This window comes from Cenococcum geophilum, assembly GCF_001692895.1.
Source record: "Cenococcum geophilum 1.58 unplaced genomic scaffold K441scaffold_48, whole genome shotgun sequence".
NCBI classification, from domain to species: Eukaryota; Fungi; Ascomycota; class Dothideomycetes; order Gloniales; family Gloniaceae; genus Cenococcum; species Cenococcum geophilum.
Window position 1 is genome coordinate 348228 of NW_027137606.1, and position 20206 is coordinate 368433.

Here is a 20206-nt window from a genome sequence, read left to right on the forward strand (position 1 = left end):
TTGGTGATGTTGATGCGGTTGAAGAAGTTGCACAAGCCTATGCTGTCCTGAAGGATGTTGATGTATTAAATGTTTCCGAGGAAGGTACTAAAATCTGGGTACAAGCCGAACAGGTCTACAACGATCGCACTTCAAGGGTAGAGAACTCGATTATTGCTCGATTGAGAGACCGACTTGGCACTGCAAAGACCGCCAATGAGATGTTCCGTGTATTCTCGAAGTTCAACCCTCTATTCGTACGCCCGAAGATCCGGGGAGCTATTTCTGAATATCAGACTCAGCTTATCGACAACGTTAAGCGCGACATATCGGCCCTTCATGAACGATTCAAGCAACAGTATGGGAATTCTGAAGCCCATGCAATGGCACAGCTCCGCGACTTCGCTCCCGTTTCGGGTGCGGTGATCTGGGCTCGTCAAATTGAACGACAATTGGATGGTTATATGAAGAAAGTAGAAGATATCCTGGGGAAAGACTGGGGCTTGCATGCCGAGGGACAGAAACTTCAAAGCGAAAGCAGCATGTTCCGAAAAAAGCTTGATACGAGACCAATTTTCGAGTCATGGCTTCAGGAAGTCGCAAGACGGAAACTCTCCATCGCTGGTCGACTCTTCCTCATTTCGCGGAACCGGGCAGCGGGTAACACTTTGGAGCTGAGCGTGAATTTTGACGCTCAAATTATTGCCTTGTTCAAAGAAGTTCGAAATCTGACGTGGCGCAATTATCAAGTTCCGCATGCCATCAACAATATCTCCAAGGAAGCGAAACGAGTCTACCCTTATGCAGTCAGTCTGATGGAGAGCGTCCGGACATATTCGCAAACCATCCGAACAATCGGAGAGATGGCCCAAGTTTCGATGTTATTGAATGGCTATCTGAACGATGCGCAAGGCCTCATTACCAAAGGTGTTCCACTGAAATGGGAGTCTTTCGTCCATGCCTACGATCTTCATATTAGGCAGGGACCATTCATACCTTCAAATCAAGCAGGGGCTGCTGGGCGAGGCGAGAGCAAGCATGTACAATTCGTGCGCGAATTCGCAGCTGCTACATCCTTGCTGCAAACGAAAACATCTACCTTAGCTGCTATCAACGCCAGGGTCGAGAAAGCCTTAGGGGATCTTGAAGCCTGCCCGTATGGAATGGAATCCTTTCGTCAAAACCTGGAGACCATTCAGAGGGCTGTGGACCAACTTAATTTGGAGAACTACGCCAATCTTTCCCAATGGGTCTCTCAAATGAATTCCCGGATCGAATCGGTTCTTTTAATGCGATTAAACCAGGCAATCATGGAGTGGATTGGCGTTTTCAGCAATGTCGATACCATAGAACGTCGCACAACTTCGAAGTCTACGGACGTCGCAGATCAAGTGAAACAACTACCCAAGCTAGCTCATCTCGTCCATGAGATTACTATGCGCAACCAAGTCATCTACCTTGACCCACCGCTTGAATTTGCGAGAGCGAGCTGGTTAGAGCAACTACATCAGTGGCTTGGAATCATTTGTACTCTGCAAAAAGTAAAGGCTTCCCGGTATGAAATGCGACTAGAAGTTGCCAATGACGCATCATCTTCTCGATTTTCCGACCTCCCAAGTCGCTGTACCGATTCCTTGATCTTAGTCTACGGTGCTGTAGAGGATAGGATTCGTGGTATAGCCGAGTACGTCGATAAATGGCTCCAATTCCAGTCTTTGTGGGATCTCCAGTCAGAGCACGTTTACGACGTATTGGGCGAAGATCTTTCCAGGTGGCTGCAACTCTTGCAGGAAATTCGCAAAACACGAGCCACTTTCGATACCTCCGAAGTGAGCCGTTCGTTTGGATATGTGACTATCGACTACGAGCAAGTGCAAGTGAAAGTAAATGCTAAGTACGATCAATGGCAACATGAGATCCTTCTCAAGTTCGCTGGGAGGCTTGGAAATCGTATGACCGAGGTCTTCGTGGAAATCGAAAAGGCCCGCAAGGACCTTGAGGTTCAGTCTCTGGAAGCTTCATCTACTGCACAGGCAGTCACCTTCATTACCACTGTTCAGCAATGTAAACGCAAAGCTCAGGCGTGGGGACCAGAAGTTGAAATCTTCCGACAAGGACAGACAGCTTTAACTCGTCAACGTTATCAGTTTCCTGCCGACTGGCTACACATGGAGCAAATCGATCATGAGTGGACAACACTTAACGAAGTTCTAGAGAGGAAGGGCAAGATTGTCAACGATCAAACAGACGCACTTCGAGCAAAGATTGTCGCAGAAGATAAGGTTGTCAATCAGAAAATTGCGGATATCACAGCACAGTGGGCCGAAGAGAAGCCAGTGTCAGGGACAATTCCTCCAGAGGAAGCGTCGCTCACTTTGCAATCTTTTGATACTAAACTTACTCAACTGCGAAACGAGTCCATGATGGTGTCAAAAGCTAAGGAAGCCCTCAATCTTCCTGCATCAGGTGAAAACGTTCTCTCCGCCTTACTTGAAGAAGTGCAGGACTTTAAGTCAGTCTGGGCCGCTTTAACCACAATCTGGAACAGCCTTAATGATCTCCGAGACACTCTCTGGACTAGCATACAGCCTCGCAAGTTACGACAATCTTTGGACAATCTTCTCAAAATGACAAAAGAGATGCCGAGCCGCATGCGCCAGTACGCTGCGTTCGAGCATGTTCAGAATGTTTTACGTCAACTGCTGAAAGTAAACCCTTTACTAGGGGAGATGCGGTCAGAGGCAGTGAGGGAGCGACATTGGGTCAAGATTTTTAAGCAGCTGAAGCCCACCAAGAGGTATTCTCAGCTCTCCTTAACACTTGGAGATGTTTGGGATCTTCAGCTAGGCCCAAGTGAAGTTGTTATTCGCGATGTAATTGCGCAAGCTCAGGGTGAGATGGCTCTTGAAGAGTTTCTCAAGCAAGTGCGTGAAACCTGGCAAAACTACTCTCTGGATCTGGTTAACTATCAAAACAAATGCCGACTCATTCGTGGCTGGGACGACCTCTTCGCCAAATGCAGTGAGAACCTGAATTCTCTTCAGGCAATGAGACACTCACCGTACTACAAAGAATTCGAGGAGGACGCATCGTCATGGGAGGAGAAGCTGAACCGCGTTCATGTCCTCTTCGATGTCTGGATAGACGTGCAGCGTCAATGGGTATACCTCGAGGGCGTTTTCACCGGAAATGCTGACATCAAACACCTCCTGCCAATGGAGTCCTCCCGTTTCCAGAATATCAACTCTGAATTTCTCTCTGTGATGAAGAAGGTTTCTCGATCACCATTTGTCCTTGATGTGCTTGCCATATCTGGCGTTCAGAAATCCTTAGAACGTCTGGCCGAGCTGCTCAACAAGATCCAAAAGGCACTCGGTGAATACCTGGAGCGAGAAAGAGTGTCCTTTCCGCGATTCTACTTTGTCGGTGACGAGGATCTTCTTGAGATTATTGGCAACAATAATGACACTCTTCGGATTGCAAAGCATTTGAGGAAAATGTTTGCTGGAATATCTGGCCTCGTAACCGATGACAATTCAACTATACTTGGATTCACCTCAAAGGAGGGAGAGCAGGTCATGCTGAAAAAAGATATCTCTTTGGCCAAGACTCCTCGAGTCAACGAGTGGCTAGCCGCACTCGAACTCAATATGAAAAACACTCTCGCGGAACTCCTTCATGAGGCAGCCGAAGAATTCAAGGCTCTCCTCATTGCTGAGTCTATGGACCCCGCGGCTTTTGACTCCTATGTCACGAAATATCCGGCCCAGATCGTGGTCCTAGCAACTCAAGTGTGTTGGACAGCATCTGTAGAAGCATCTCTGAGTGACGGGGGTGCATGTCTATCTAGTTTATATAACCAGCATGTCGGCATCCTCAAGCTCCTTGCCACATCAGTTCTAGGAGATCTCGAGCCAATTCACAGGAGGAAGTGCGAACATCTCATCACAGAGTTTGTTCATCAACGAGATGTCATCAACAGCCTAAGACAAGCCGGAGCTGATTCTGTGACCCATCATATGTGGCTTCTCTCGATGCGTTATGTATATGAGCCAGAGAGGGAATTATTACAGCGACTGCAAATCAAGATGGCGAATGCAACCCTCGACTATGGCTTCGAGTATCTTGGTGTAGCAGAGCGTCTCGTCCGCACACCTTTAACTGATCGCTGCTTCTTAACATTGACACAAGCATTATGTCAACGGCTTGGAGGTTCTCCCTACGGTCCGGCCGGCACGGGGAAGACAGAGTCTGTCAAGGCTTTGGGTGTGCAACTTGGTCGCTTCACTCTGGTGTTCTGTTGCGATGACACTTTCGACTTCCAAGCGATGGGTCGCATTTTCCTCGGTATATGTCAAGTGGGCGCATGGGGCTGCTTCGACGAATTTAACCGCCTCGAGGAACGAATCTTGTCAGCCGTCTCCCAACAGGTACAGAATATCCAACTTGGTCTGAGAAAGGGCATTGGGGAAGAAAAATCTCAGATCGAGCTCATCGGTCGTCAACTTCGAGTCAACGCCCATACCGGAATCTTCATCACTATGAATCCTGGGTACGCTGGCAGATCCAACCTACCTGACAACTTGAAGAAGCTTTTCAGGAGCGTCGCAATGTCAAAACCTGATAAAGAGCTTATTGCAGAAGTCATGCTCTACTCTCAAGGGTTCTCTCGCGCTAAGGAGTTGTCCAAACAAGTTGTGCCATTCTTTGATAAGTGCTCAGTCGGCTTGTCGAACCAGGCCCACTACGACTTTGGTTTGCGTGCCTTAAAGAGTGTCCTCGTCAGCTCTGGCGGACTGAAGCGCGCCCGCATCGCTAGCCAGGGCCAAGGGCTACCTGATGAAGTGACCATCGAACCACAGATCATAGTTCAAAGCTTACGTGAAACGATGGCCCCAAAGCTAATCCGTTCCGACGTCGAAATCATGAAAGATATACAAGCAGAATCCTTCCCAGGTGTAGAATACGTTCCTGCGCCTCTTGATAGATTAGAGCAAGCCATCCGCGATGCTGCCGCCGAGTCGAGGCTCATTGTGAGCGAGGCCTGGATGACGAAAATATTGCAGCTCTACCAGATACAATCTCTTCATCACGGCGTTATGATGGTTGGGTCATCCGGATCTGGCAAGTCCACTGCGTGGAAAACTTTGCTCTCAGCGCTACAGCGTGTCGAAGGAGTTGAAGGAGTTTGTCACGTTATTGACCCGAAGGTCATGTCAAAAGAAAACCTTTATGGCAGCTTAGACAGCACAACTAGGGAATGGACCGACGGGCTCTTCACAAGCATTCTGAGAAAAATTGTCGACAACCTCCGTGGAGAAGACACTAAACGACATTGGATTGTCTTTGATGGCGATGTTGATCCAGAATGGGTCGAGAATTTGAACAGCGTCCTAGATGACAATAAACTTTTGACATTACCAAACGGCGAGCGTCTGAATCTGCCCCCTAACATACGGATAATGTTTGAAGTCGAGACCCTAAAATATGCTACTCTTGCTACTGTCAGCCGATGTGGCATGGTCTGGTTCAGCGATGATACGGTCGCAACAGAAATGATGATTTCCAACTACATCCAAAATCTTCGCGCGGTTCCATTCGAAGATCTGGAGGATGACTCTGTCGCACCAGGTCAACTCTCGCAAAAGGCTCTTGTGGTCCAGGGACAGGTCGCTGATTTCCTACAAGTTCAACTGAACGAGGAACGGTTTATCGAGAAAGCACTGAGTGTCTCTCGCAAATTTCGCCACATTATGGACTTCACGGACATCCGTGCACTCAACACTCTTTTCTCACTCCTCAATAAAACGTGCAGGTCCGTTCTAGAATACAATGTCCAGCATCAGGATTTCCCCTTGGAAGACTCTCAGATTGAATCTTATCTCTCAAAGAAATTATTGCTTGCCCTTGTATGGTCGTTGGTTGGAGACTGCCCGTTAGTTGACCGCAAAGCATTTGGAGACCTTATTGCTGGTCTTGCCACAGTGGATATACCCATCCTCAACGAAGGGACCTCACTCATCGATTTCGACGTGTCTCTACCAAAGACAGACTGGACTTTATGGCAATCCCAAGTTCCAAATATCGAGGTCAATACCCATTCAATCACCCAAACAGACGTAGTCATTCCCACACTAGACACAGTCCGGCATGAGGATGTCCTATATTCATGGCTCGCAGAGCATAAGCCACTTCTGTTATGTGGTCCCCCCGGATCAGGTAAAACCATGACTCTGTTCAGTGCTCTGCGAAAGCTACCCAATATGGAAGTTGTGGGGTTGAATTTCTCAAGTGCGACAACTCCAGATCTGCTCATCAAGACCTTCGAGCAGTACTGTGAATACAAGAAAACCCTGAACGGTGTAGTTCTTACACCTACGCAGATCGGCCGCTGGCTGGTAATTTTCTGTGACGAAATCAACTTGCCAGCTCCTGACAAATATGGGACTCAGCGGGCTATCTCGTTCCTGCGCCAGCTCGTTGAACAGAACGGATTCTGGAGAACTACTGATAAGACCTGGGTTACTCTAGACCGCATTCAATTTGTCGGTGCTTGCAATCCACCCACAGACGCGGGCCGTACCCCTATGGCCCTCAGATTTTTGCGTCACTCGCCCTTGATAATGGTCGACTATCCTGGTGAACAGTCGCTTCTTCAAATCTACGGAACCTTCAATAGCGCCGTTCTCAAAATCCTTCCAGCCCTGCGTGGTTATTCTGAACCGTTCACAAAGGCGATGGTTCAATTCTACGCCGAATCACAAAAGAGGTTTACCCCGGAGATTCAACCACACTACGTCTATTCTCCTAGAGAGCTTACTAGATGGGTACGTGGCGTTTACGAAGCCATTAGACCACTCGAAAGCTTAACTCTCGAAGGACTGGTCAGGATTTGGGCGCACGAAGCTCTTCGACTTTTCCAAGATCGCCTCATTGCTGAAGAAGAGCGTAAGTGGACTGAGGAATGCGTCCACCGGGTTGCTTTGGAGCATTTCCCGACCATCGACGAACAACAAGCGCTTGGCGGTCCTATCCTGTTCTCGAATTGGCTTTCTAAGAACTACGTCCCGGTTGATCGTGACCAACTTCGAGACTTTGTCAAAGCTCGACTAAAAACCTTCTGCGAGGAAGAGGTCGATGTGCCCTTGATCCTTTTCAATGATGTTCTAGAGCACGTCTTACGGATCGATCGTGTATTCCGTCAGCCTCAAGGACATCTTATCTTAATCGGTGTCAGTGGAAGTGGAAAGACAACCTTGTCCCGCTTTGTGGCATGGATGAACGGACTCAAAGTTTATCAGATTAAAGTTCACGGAAAATACTCAGCCGAAGACTTCGATGAGGATCTGCGAAATGTGCTTCGACGGTGTGGTTGCAAGGGTGAGAAAATTTGTTTTATTATGGACGAATCCAACGTTCTCGACTCAGGTTTCCTGGAACGCATGAATACTTTGCTTGCCAACGCCGAAGTTCCGGGATTGTTCGAAGGAGATGAGTATGCTTCACTTATGACATCATGCAAGGAGGGAGCCCAGAGGCAAGGTTTGCTCCTGGACTCGCAGGAGGAGCTTTATAAGTGGTTCACACAACAGATCGTGAAAAATCTACACGTTGTTTTCACGATGAACCCACCAGAAGAAGGATTATCGTCGAAAGCGGCAACGAGCCCTGCCTTGTTTAACAGATGCGTTCTTAACTGGTTCGGCGACTGGTCTGATCAAGCTCTCTTCCAAGTCGGCTCTGAGTTAACACAATCTGTCGACTTGGATAGAGCCAACTTTGTTGCTCCGGATACTATTCCCGTAGCTCATCGTGGATTGAACCTTCCACCATCACACCGTGAAGCAGTTGTGAATGCAATGGTCTACATCCATTTCTCCTTGCATTATTTCAACAAGAGATTACAGAAGCAACAGAACAAGGTTACCTACCTCACTCCCCGGCATTTCCTTGACTTTGTTGCACAGTACGTCAAGCTATATAACGAGAAGCGCGAGGATCTTGAGGAACAACAGAGACATCTTAACGTAGGATTAGAGAAGTTGCGAGAGACTGTGGATAAAGTTCGAGATTTGCGCAAGAGCCTGGCGGAAAAGCAGGGCCAATTGGAAAAGAAGGACGCAGAAGCCAATGAAAAACTGCAGCGAATGATTGCCGACCAACGAGAAGCTGAACAAAGCAAAACGACATCCTTGGGAATCCAGGCATTTCTGGAAAAATCGGAGAAGGAAATTGCGTTGAGAAGACAGGTTGTGATGAACGATCTGGCAAACGCAGAACCTGCTGTTCTTGAGGCGCAGAAGAGTGTCCAGAACATTAAGAGGCAACATCTCACAGAAGTTCGATCAATGCAAAACCCACCGGCTGGCGTGAAGTTGGCTCTCGAGGCAGTCTGCACCTTACTTGGCCACAAGTTCGACAGTTGGAAAGGAATACTGGCTATTGTCAGGCGCGACGACTTCATTGCTAGCATAGTCAACTATGACAACGAGAGGCAAATGACCCGGAATCATCGTACGAGGATGCAAAATGAATATCTCTCGAAGGAGGATTTCACATTCGACAGGGTCAACCGCGCTAGCAAGGCATGCGGTCCACTCGTTCAATGGGTTCATGCTCAAGTCAACTTTTCTGAAATCTTGGATCGGGTTGGGCCTCTACGGGAAGAAGTAGGCCACCTCGAAGCGGAAGCTCAAAAGACTAAGAAGGAAGCGCAAGAGACCGAAGATATCATCAAGGCTCTCGAGGACAGCATCTCAAGGTACAAGACTGAATACGCAGCTCTCATCAGCGAAACACAAGCCATCAAATCGGAGATGGCTAGAGTTCAGTTCAAGGTCGATCGAAGTGTACGCCTTCTGGACAGTCTTTCTTCCGAGAGATCTAGATGGGAGGAAAGTAGTCGGTCATTTGAGACTCAAATTAACACTATTGTCGGGGATGTTCTCGTCGCCGCAGCATTCATCGCATACGGAGGCTACTATGACCAGCAATACCGGAAGACCATGATGGATGATTGGCTTCATCACCTTTCTCTCTCTGGAATCAGCTATAAGACTCTTAACCCGGTCACTGAATACCTTTCGACAGCTGATGAAAGACTAAGCTGGCAAGACAATTCATTGCCAGTTGACGATTTGTGTACTGAGAATGCAATCATCCTAAAGAGGTTCAATCGATATCCATTGATTATCGATCCCTCGGGCCGAGTCACAGAGTTCTTGCAGAACGAATGTAAGGATCGTCGACTTACAGTCACAAGTTTCCTGGACGATTCTTTCACCAAGCAACTTGAAAGCTCGCTTCGATTTGGTAATCCAATTCTTATTCAGGATGCCGAGCACTTGGACCCTATCCTGAACCACGTCCTCAACAAAGAATATCAAAAGACTGGTGGCCGTGTGCTTATACAATTAGGCAAGCAGGAGATCGATTTCTCGCCTTCTTTCAAGCTCTTCCTATCTACGCGGGATCCCTCGGCCACATTCGCACCTGATATTTGCAGTCGCACCACCTTTGTGAATTTCACCGTCACCCAGAGCAGCTTACAGACGCAGACGCTCAATGAAGTTTTGAAGTCTGAACGACCCGACGTGGATGAGCGACGGTCAAATCTCATCAAGATGCAAGGAGAATTCAGCGTCCATCTGCGACAACTCGAAAAACGACTGCTTCAAGCGCTGAATGAGTCTCGCGGCAACATCCTTGACGATGATCGTGTGATTGAAACTCTTGAGACCCTTAAGAAGGAAGCCGCAGAGATTACCGCCAAGGTGGCTGAAACTGAAGGCGTTATGACCGAAGTTGAGAACATCACGCTCCAGTATACCGTTGTTGCTCGGTCCTGCTCTGCAATCTTCGCGGTATTGGAGCAACTTCATCACATCAACCACTTCTACCAATTCTCCCTTCAGTATTTCACGGGAATTTTCGACGCAGTTCTCCAACGTGTCAAGAAATCAGGACAAGCAAGTAACCATACTGCGCGCATTGATCATATCTTGGGCGAACTCTTTGCGGACACCTATCGCCGTACCTCACTATCCCTTTTGCAAAAGGACCGCGTCACACTAGCTATGCTTTTAGTACAAGCAGCGCCCTACAAGATGGACAAGGGGCTTATTGACATTATCCTCGACAAGGATACTGAAGGAGTTGATGTGTCAACGGAAGTGGACCGGAAAGATGAGGCAATGGCGCGTGCATCAAAACTTCCACTGTTCAAGGACGAGCTTGAAGGATTGGACGCATCGGCATGGAACACGCTCTTCACTGAAGAGCTGGCAGAGCAATGTGTTCCTCGAGTATGGCCTGCGGAGACGGGGAAATTTGACCAGCAGCTTCGGGCTCTAATTCTCGTCAAAATTTTCCGTGTGGATCGTTTCGTGCCTGCTGTTGAGCGTTTCGTCACCGAAGTCTTCGGCAAAGGATTGTTGGATGCCAGTGGAGATTTGGGCGAGATCGTTAAACAAGTCACCGCCACCACGCCGGTTGCACTAAGTTCCAACCCTGGCTTCGACGCAAGTTACAAAGTCGATAATCTAGTGGAACGCGAGCGCGCGAGCTGTACGAATATTGCCATGGGTTCGAATGAAGGGGTGGCAAGTGCAGATAAAGCTATCAGTAATGCAGCCGCTACGGGATCCTGGGTGCTTATTAAGAACGTCCATCTTGCACCAACTTGGTTGCAGAGCCTGGAAAAACGAATCGACTCGCTCAAGCCTCATCCTGACTTCAGACTTTTTCTGTCTATGGAGTCCAGCCCGAAGATTCCAGTCAATCTCCTTCGGGCTTCGCGTGTTTTGATGTACGAGCAACCAGCCGGCATCCGGGCTAACATGAAGGATTCGCTTTCATCGCTGGCGGAGAAGGCAACTAAGCAGCCAGTTGAGAAGGCACGCGTCTATCTCCTGCTATCCTTCCTCCATGCCGTTGTCCAGGAACGGCTACGCTATGCCCCAAGCTTGGGATGGAAGGGTTTCTGGGAGTTCAATGACAGTGACGTAAGTTTCTTATATACTCCCTTACTCAGTACGAATAGTATTGCTAACTTGTTTTACAGTATGAATGCTGTAGCTTCATTATTGACACATGGATAGACTCGGTGGCGCATGGTCGAACCAACATCGCGCCTAAGAACATACCGTGGGCCATGCTATGCACACTGATGACAGAGATGTACGGTGGCAAGATCGACGACGAGGGTGATTTCAACTCGCTGCGGGCTCTCGTTGAGAGCGTCATGATGCCGGCAGCATTCGACGAGAGCTTCCACATTGTCAAGGATGCGGGCTTGACGCTACCCACCACAACTGGCTGGCAGGATTTTATGAAGTGGGTCAACGCACTGCCAGAACGCGAGCCGCCGACGTACCTAGGCCTGCCAGCGAATGCGGAGAAGCTGCTGCTAGTTGGACAGGCACGAGAGATGGTGGGCAATCTGAGACTGATTATGAACATGCTAGATGAAGGAGAGCAAATAATGGCGGAGGCTGTGAACTGAGGAGGTATTGGTTTTTGATGTCGGGACAGATGAGACCGACGGTTGTTTGCCGGCGGTGCCTGTTGGGAATCCGGAACATTTTGTTTTGTCTTGTTTTGTTTGCACGCTCTACACTTTTCTCCATCAAACTTCACAATTAGGGATATTTTGGGCAGGCAGTGGCGCTATGTGGCATTTGCATGTTCTAAGGGAGAGGGTGTCCGTCTACGAGACTGTTCTTAGCATGGGATAGTGGCGTCTTTTTGGGGTTTCTGTTGTTTTCGGCGTGTTTGGAGAGCAGATATACCCGGCCGTTCCTGCTACTCTACTTGCCAGACCAGACTTCTTCATTTCCTTTGTTTTTGAGAGATTGAGACGAAGGACAAGAGTGCGGATTAGTGGATTATGTTCGATGTTGCTCTTAGATTGTAACTTTATATCTTTTAGTGTGAATGAAGATGTTCTACTGTATGTTCTTTTGTCGAACGGACAATGAAGGATAAGGACTCTATCTATTCTGTATGGCACTAGGGCCTCTACATATCCATAAGAAAGGGGTACTAAGTCAGTAACCAAGTCGATGACCGGGTCGGTGACCGAGTCAAGGGGTAGGTAACTGAAACAAAGTAAGCAGACCCGATCGTGCTCGACATCTTTACTAACATGCTAGGGTACGTTTGAGACTTTTGTAGCCACTAGATGGTCATGTTTGACCAATTTCATGTAGAGCTGCACTTCGGGCACAGTGAGGGGCCAACCTCTTACGGGTTACACTGGCGTGGGGTGATCATTTATAGACGAGACCTATTACCGCTTCCCGCCATTTCCGTAAAGCCCATTCCACCAACAAACAAAAAGAGGGACGCGCGTAAACGCACAAGTGAGGAGAGACACAAGTGGGTTCAACACACGAAAGGTTTAATCCGTGATTGAGCGCACGCGAGTTAGACAAAGTAGCGGACGGATGTAGATAGAGGTATTAGCCTCAGAAGGGAGGCAAGAAGACATGTCACTCAACCATTTTCTTAATTTTAATTTAAGGTTATTCACATTATCTATGAGAGGTTTTATTAACACGAGTTTACAGAGTTCATAAAATTTTTGTCGCAAAGAGCAGAAATTAGCCGCTTTCGGGGTATCTCATCATATCGTACAAAACTCCGCCCACTCCGCTCACTGCCTAACTCCATAAAATTAATTTTGTACGCCATCCGCCCTCACTCCATCCGCCCCCTACTCTTCTTTCTGGTCTTTTCTTTTCCTCCTCATTCGTCTGCTTCTCCTCTTCCCTCTTCCCAAACAACGCTACTAGGTCCCCGCGCGCCTGATCCCATCCAACGATTGACGCTGGCGATGCAGCAGCAGCCCTTGCTGCTGGCGCACCCACATAGCCGTATGCGCGTGCGTCGCCGCCGGTAGTGGCAGCGGCAGTGGCAGGCTTCTATCATTCGCACCAGCGTCATCCCCGTCAGCCGAAGGAGCTTGTCGTGATGGGGAGGCCTTGGCGTTAGGATCAGCCTTGCCAGCGGGCTGCACAACGATATTGGTGTCGTGATCGGGATCGACGAGGCTGCCGCGCGTGAGGCTCGTAGAGACAGAGTCGGCGTCTGAGTCTGCAGAGAATATGGACGCGGGCGGGCTAGTCGAGACGACTATTTCGGTGTCGGGCGAGCTAAGCGCTACACGAGGTACAGTTGGCGCCCTTCGAGTAGATTGGGTGGTTAGTGTTCTAGTGCTAATTGAGTTTGGAGTAAAAGAAGCAGCGGTAGGAGTAGAGGTGGAGTTGACGCTGCAGATGTTGACTTTAGGCTTGAAAGACTCGAAGTAGGACTCGTCCCTCGACCCGCAACACTCGCATTTGCAATCCCGGTGTTCGCGATAGGGCCCAAAGTCGGGCCTAAATTTGCCAACACTGTAGTTGAGGATAGGCCTGTAACTTTCAGAGTACGCGTTAAGCCGGGAGCAGTAGATACGGTGACAGGGGGTAAAGCCAGAAGTATGAGAGCCGAGACCGAACCCGCAGCGTTGGAAGAGCCGGCAGAGTTTGCGGCTCTAGTTGCAACTCTAGATGGTGTGGTAGGAGGAGGATCAGTCAGCGCTGGCGTTGGAGCTAGAGGATGAACACCACCACCGCCGGACGAGCTCTTGGGGGGATTCGAGAAGACAGAGACGCCTGTTAGAGGCGCTAGACCATGAGCCGCAGCCTGCGGAGAAGCACCAGCCACGCTTGCAGCACCAGCTCCAGCGAGATTAGTAGGAGCACTCGACAGCGTCGGCACCAACATCGTCGCAAAAGTTGACGGACCACCTGTTTATCGTGACGGCCGCGCCAGCTGATGCCGCGACCCCACCGGCCGTGTTCTTAACTGCGACCGCCGGCACTGTAAGCGTACACTGGGCACCCCTCTTAGCCACTTCACTGAGGGCTAAGGCAACAACGGCGCGGATTTCGTCAGAGCGGTTCGCCTCGCGCGGGCGCTCCAGCTTGTTGGAGATGTGGCAGGCGCCGTTGTAGCTGACGAGGCCGACGACGGTAGTGGTTGCTATACTGCTGACGCCTATAGCGATTTCGGCTATTTTGTCTGAGGATTTTGCTACCAGCGGTGCTGCTTGAGCGGGTGTAGGCATTCATGCGGCTGGGGCTGGGGCTGGGGCTGGGGCTGTAGATGCGGGTGTTGGTGTGATTATAGTCGTAAATACAGGCGTAGGCGCAGGGGTACTGGATGCAGTTGAGAGCGCGGCAGCTTCCTGTGCGTCCGAGTTGTTGCAATTCGAAGCGAGATCGGTTTATATATCCAAGGTGATACCATTGGTTTCACCAACTGCAAAGAAAGATGATGATGTATCGCGAGAGGCGCGATTGAGGCGCGCAAAGGACGAGGCTCGTACTTATTAGGCTCGTCATCCTCATTCTCATGCTGATTCACGTTCTCTTTCTCAGCGGTATCGTCATTCCCCAGCGTGTGAATAGGCATCGGCCCGCTCCGCGGTAGCATCGTCTGCGTGATACTTTCCATCGCGCCGCTTCCAGTTCCAATGCCAATGCCTTCGCCCAAGCCGACCGTCTTGATCAACAACCCCAACGCCGACTCGGACGATGCCTTGTGCACAAGTGCAGGCGAAAATCGAGTTGGGTTGGGACAAGGCGCCTTATCGTGCACCGGCGTGGGCTTCTTTACGCTGGTGCCGCGCTCGCGGCGGGCGGCATGGCATTGCAAGCTCTGAATCAGAGAGTCTGTCGGTCAAGAGGCTTTAGCGGAGGAAGGTAGTGGCAGCGCGGTTGCTACAAGGAAAGCCCAGTGCGACAGCGCTTTATGTGACAAACCCTTTTATGGTGAAGGTTTTGTTTTTTGGAGGGCTGCTCCGTCCGGGTGGATATATTGCACCTCTGTGACTCGCTTCGAGGACCTCAGAGGTAAGAATGTCTGAGATGCGGAGGGTAGACATGATTCGGGCATATGTTTGTTTTAAGTGGTATCAATGACTGAATCCTTGAGCAATGACGTCGATTGTTCCTCGCTCCTTTCCAGACTCGCGCGCTTCCATGCGCATTTCCACGTTAATTCTCCAGCGGCCGTTCCTGCCCCGCGCTCCACTACTTCCTTGACACCCTTCATACTTTGCACTCATAGAACTTCATTGCAGATACGTCTATGGCCATAGGACTTCCCTGGCCTTAAATGCTAGCTAGTCTCCACCGGCTTCAGCTCCCAATATTCTGAGGCGCTAATCAGGAAGAGTCAAGCTCGTTCAATAGTTCTGGTAAGAAACAAAAACATATTACGCCCCCGTCATCAAGGCTAGCTCTCTAAAAGAATATAATATGTCAATATTATGCCTCTCAAAAGAACACCACGTGGTATGGAGGACCACACGAAAATAGATTTCCACGCATATCGATAAGGGCTTAGCCAATTACAGGCTCTCGTTTAATTGGGTTTGACACTGATGTTTCATAGGCTTGGCGCCAAGCTGTGGACGCCTAAAATCCCGTTGCTTAGGCGATTCCCGTAACTCTGCCCCCGTCGCAGTACGAGAATACACAATTTCTTCAAGGCAGACGCCTGGCGCTGACTAGGAACCGATTGGAATGATTCTAAATACTGCTGTACGTCCTTTTCGCTCAAATACAGAATAACTTGTGGCTATGCTACGTCTGCTTAGCGGTTGAGGCGAGATTCTCACAGCCCCGCATGCACGCCTGGACTCAGAGCTAGTGAGGGCATTAACTAGAGTCTGAACCCAACGGCTCCTTTCACTAATTTTACTTCATCTACGGGTAATGGTGCCATACTCAAGGTTGCGATGAGCTTTGGTTTCAGTGTAGGCGACTTTGTCGCCGTTTGCCAGCTTGCCAGCAAGATTCGAAAGGAATTTGTTGGTGCTCCGAGTCAATTCAAGGCTATTTCCGATGAGTAAGTTCTCTAAAGGGATTGTTAGCCGATGCTGACCACCTGGTAACAGGGTTAGAAGTCTCTCGATTGTCGTTGAAGATGTCGAAGTCGCCCTCTCGGAACGAGATCTTTCTAACAAGGAAAAGATAGAGCTGGACGGCATCGCTCACGGATGTCGTAGTGTTCTCCACGAATTGGAGAAAACGCTAGGTAAGTATGGCGAACTAGATTCAGGGCCTATGAACGCTAGCAAAAGGACGAAAAGGGTGTGGAAGAAACTCAAATGGGAGCCCGATGACATCCGAGAGCTCCGGGGTCGCATTGTCTCGAACGTTAATTTTCTAAATACGTTTAATAGCCGGCTTACCAGAGAAGGTGTGGATAAGTTAGTACATCACCAAGATAATCAAGAGCGTCGGGCTATCATGGATTGGCTCTCACCGACCGACTACGCTACTCAGCAAAGCGACTTCATTGGTCGGCGACAGGAGGGGACTGGGTTATGGCTCATAAACTCGAGCGAATTCCAGGGGTGGCTCAGCCCAAGCAAGCAGACGATGTTCTGCCCAGGCATACCAGGAGCAGGCAAGACGATCATAACATCCATTGTGGTTGATTATCTCTGGGCCGAGTTCAATAACACCGACGTCGGAATCGCATACCTATATTGTAACTACCAGCGGCAGCAAGAGCAGAGTGCTGAGGCTTTACTTTCAAGTCTATTAAAACAGCTCTCCCAGAAACAGCCTTCGGTACCTATGGATGTTAAGAACCTCCATGAGCGCCATGTGACTAAAGGAACCCGTCCTTCGTTTAACGATGTTGTAAAAGTGTTGCAATCTACTACCCAGTTATATTCAAAGGTATTTATAATTATTGACGCTTTAGACGAATGCCACGTCTCCAGCGAAGAGCGTAGAAAGTTTCTGGGAGAGGTATTCAATCTTCAGGTGCAGGCTGAAGTAAACATCTTTGCAACATCTCGTTTTGTTCCAGAAATTATGTCACAGTTCGAAGCATGTATAACGAAAACCATCCGTGCTGAGGAAGCTGACGTCCTGAGATATGTCAACGGGCGGATACCCCAACTCCTACGATCACGGATTTCAAAATACCCAGATCTCCTGCATGCAGTTGGAGAAGAGGTAGTAAAAGCCGTAGATGGAATGTAGGTGCACTATCCCACAATTACATAACATTAACCAGATTAATATATTTGCTAGGTTTCTCCTTGCACAGCTGCATATGGACTCCCTTATAAGCAAGCCAACACCTGGGGATATCAAACGCGCTCTGCGGAACCTGCCTCGTGGAATTAAAGGAGTGGACGCCATGTATGATCAAGCCATGAAAAGAATCAATGGCCAGGAGGAAGAATATCAAACTCTTGCAACAAGGGTTCTGTCTTGGGTTACGCACACAAAGAGACCCCTTACTACTGCAGAGCTCCAACACGCCTGCACTATTGAGATCGGCACAGCAGAGCTAGACACAGACTTTATTCCTGAGGTTGAAGATATAGTTTCTGCCTGCGCTGGCCTAGTTACCGTCGATGAAAATAGTCAAATTATTCGCTGGATTCATTACACAACACAAGAATACTTCGAGCGAACCTGGACACTCTCAATCCCCAATGCGCAAGTAGATATAGCAACTATTTGCCTGACGTATCTGTCGTTTAATATTTTCGCTGCTGGTTTCTATTCAACCGAAGAAGATTTTAAGGCCCGATTGCAGCAGTATACCCTTTACGACTACGCTGCCCGAAATTGGGGATACCACACTCGTGCATCTTCACTGGAGGTAGAAGAGGTAGTTCTAAGTTTTCTTAAGAGCGAAGTTAAGCTGTCCGCCTCTTGTCAGGCGATGTTGGCTGACGATTACTTTATGCTGACAACGCCAGCGGAAATGCGAGGATTACACGTTGCGGCCTACTTCGGACTAAGGGAAGCGATAATAGCTCTCTTTAATCCTGGATATAATCCCAATTCCAAGGAAAATGTTGGCCGGATGGCACTTTCGATAGCCGGCGTCAACGTGAATTCTGAGGGCGAGTATGGTCGGACAGCGCTGTCGTGGGCCGCAGGGAATGGGCAAGAGGCCACGGTCAAGCTGCTGCTCGGCGCGGACGGCATCGACGTGAACTCCAAGGATGGCAAGGGTCGGACGGCGCTGTCGTGGGCCGCAGGGAATGGGCACAAGGCGGTGGTTAAGCTGCTGCTCGGCGCGGACGGCATCGACGTGAACTCCAAGGACGGCAAGGGTCGGACAACGCTGTGGTGGGCCGTAGCGACTAGGAAAGAGGCGATGGTTAAGCTGCTGCTCGGCGCGGACGGCATCGACGTGAACTCCAAGGACGGCGAGGGTCGGACGGCGCTATGGTGGGCGGCAGGGACTGGGAACGAGGCGATGGTTAAGCTGCTGCTCGGCGCGGGCAGCATCGACGTGAACTCCAAGGACGGCGAGGGTTGGACGGCGCTGTCGTGGGCCGCAATGATTGGGGACGAGGCGATGGTTAAGCTGCTGCTCGGCGCGGGCGGCATCGACGTGAACTACAAGGACGGTGAGGGTCGGCCGGCGCTGTCGTGGGCGGCAGGGACTGGGAACGAGGCGGTGGTTAAGCTGCTGCTCGGCGCGGACGGCATCGACGTGAACTCCAAGGACGGCGAGGGTTGGCCGGCGCTGTCGTGGGCGGCAGGGAGTGGGAACGAGGCGGTGGTTAAGCTGCTGCTCGGCGCGGACGGCATCGACGTGAACTCTAAGGACAAGCACGGTCTGACGGCGCTGTCGTCGGCTGCAGGGGGAGGGTACGGGGCGGTGGTTAAGCTGCTGTAATCACGTAACAATCTTACCTCAGAAGCTCAGACTAAGAAATCGATTGCGGATATAGGAATATCCGCACCGTCCGCTAAGCTGATTTAGGACGGTAATCGTTTTTCTTAGTCTGAGGCCCTTTGGCGAGATTTGTAGAAAACCTAAACACAGTTTATAAGAAGACCTTATTAACTTTAACAAAATTAATCTACCCTCCCACAATACCTGTCGACATAAAAATTACACTAAATTATAGAGAAAAGCCTACTCTATAAGTTATGAGATCTTTAGCTCCTTATACGCGCGCAACATTAAGAGGAATTCGTTACCGTAGAGGCCCCAATTCTACCTCTCTGCACCGCTAAGCCGCGTAGTAAACACTAATGCTAAACGCTTACGCCCACGTTACAAGCCCTCTTCGTAACTAGTAGGTATTTCATCTGGTATATACCTATTTAATTTATTTACTTTATAGCCCTTTATAGGTTATAGTGTAGACCCTAATAGAGTTATAGGCTCTGCGTCTGCGTAGAACCGTAGAGCTTTATGAGAGCTCTGCGGAACGAAGCTTAGGGGGAGACCTGCACAGAGCTCTGCACGGAGCTCTACCAAACCTCTACAAAACCTCTGCACGAAGCTCCGCACGAAGCTCCGTAAAAGCTCTGCTTGAAGCTCTGCTCGAAGCTCTGCTCGAAGCTCTGCTCGAAGCCCTACACAAAGCTCTGCTCGAAGCTCTACTTAAAGCTCTGCTTAAAGCTCTACTTAAAGCCCTATATAGAGCTCTAAAGCTCTACTAACACACAGCACTAATATACTAGGAAGGTTCTATAATCACCCGTACGAACGCCCGTACGAATGCCCGTACGAACGCCCATACAATCAATTAATCAATTGCCCATACAATCGTCTCTATAAACATCTCTGCAATTAATCGCCTGTACAAACGTCTGCACGTCCGCACGTCTACACGTCTGCACGTCTGCACATCTATACGTCTACACGGCTGCACGTGGCTCTACACAAAGCTCTGCACGAAGCTCTGCACGAAGCTCTACACGAAGCTCTACTAAGGCTCTACACGAGGCTCTGCCTAAAGCTTACCTAGTAGTAGCAGAAGCACTCCGGGCTAAGGGAGGATATTTTTAAGGAAGGACCTAACTACAGCACCTACTAGGTGTTGTAATAGCTTTAAGTAGTAGATATCTATGTATCTATATAGTTTTGTCTATATTAGTAAACCATTTAATAAGATATAATATGTGCTTACGCTTTTAATAACGCGTTTTTTAACTTTAACGAAATTAATATTAGGACTAAGCAATAGCTATATTATAAAATTTATACCATTTAGAAGCCCTAAGTCTTAAAAATATTGTATTAACTTTTGGTAATAATAACGCGTTATATAAATAAATAAATTAGATATCCGCAATATCTATTTTACGGATTTTGCTTCCTACCTTAAACAATTAGACGGCGACTTGGCCGCCGTTTTTGGCGGTTTGTGACGCCGTTTTCTGAGGCCGATTTGCCCGAA

General features: G+C 49.2%; 3 protein-coding genes across 3 annotated transcripts; 2 read left to right on the plus strand and 1 right to left on the minus strand.

The window, feature by feature from the left end:
* Window positions 1–1289: 1289 nt before the first annotated feature.
* On the plus strand, window positions 1290–11948 carry K441DRAFT_666292 (putative dynein heavy chain, cytoplasmic; the record flags this gene model as incomplete). The annotated part of the gene is made up of 2 exons (XM_067649645.1): window positions 1290–10982; window positions 11042–11948. 2 exons carry the CDS (start codon window positions 1290–1292, stop codon window positions 11480–11482), a joined length of 10134 nt encoding a protein of 3377 aa, XP_067499764.1. The 3' UTR covers window positions 11483–11948.
* Window positions 11949–12769: 821 nt separating this feature from the next.
* On the minus strand, window positions 12770–14089 carry K441DRAFT_680436 (uncharacterized protein; the record flags this gene model as incomplete). Its single annotated transcript, XM_067651372.1, has 2 exons — window positions 12770–13391; window positions 13767–14089. The coding sequence occupies 2 exons, from the start codon at window positions 14087–14089 to the stop codon at window positions 12770–12772; spliced, it is 945 nt and encodes a 314-aa protein (XP_067499765.1).
* A 1677-nt stretch (window positions 14090–15766) lies between these two features.
* On the plus strand, window positions 15767–18690 carry K441DRAFT_580064 (ankyrin; the record flags this gene model as incomplete). Its single annotated transcript, XM_067644359.1, has 4 exons — window positions 15767–15876; window positions 15926–17023; window positions 17079–17856; window positions 17911–18690. The coding sequence occupies 4 exons, from the start codon at window positions 15767–15769 to the stop codon at window positions 18688–18690; spliced, it is 2766 nt and encodes a 921-aa protein (XP_067499766.1).
* Window positions 18691–20206: the final 1516 nt, after the last annotated feature.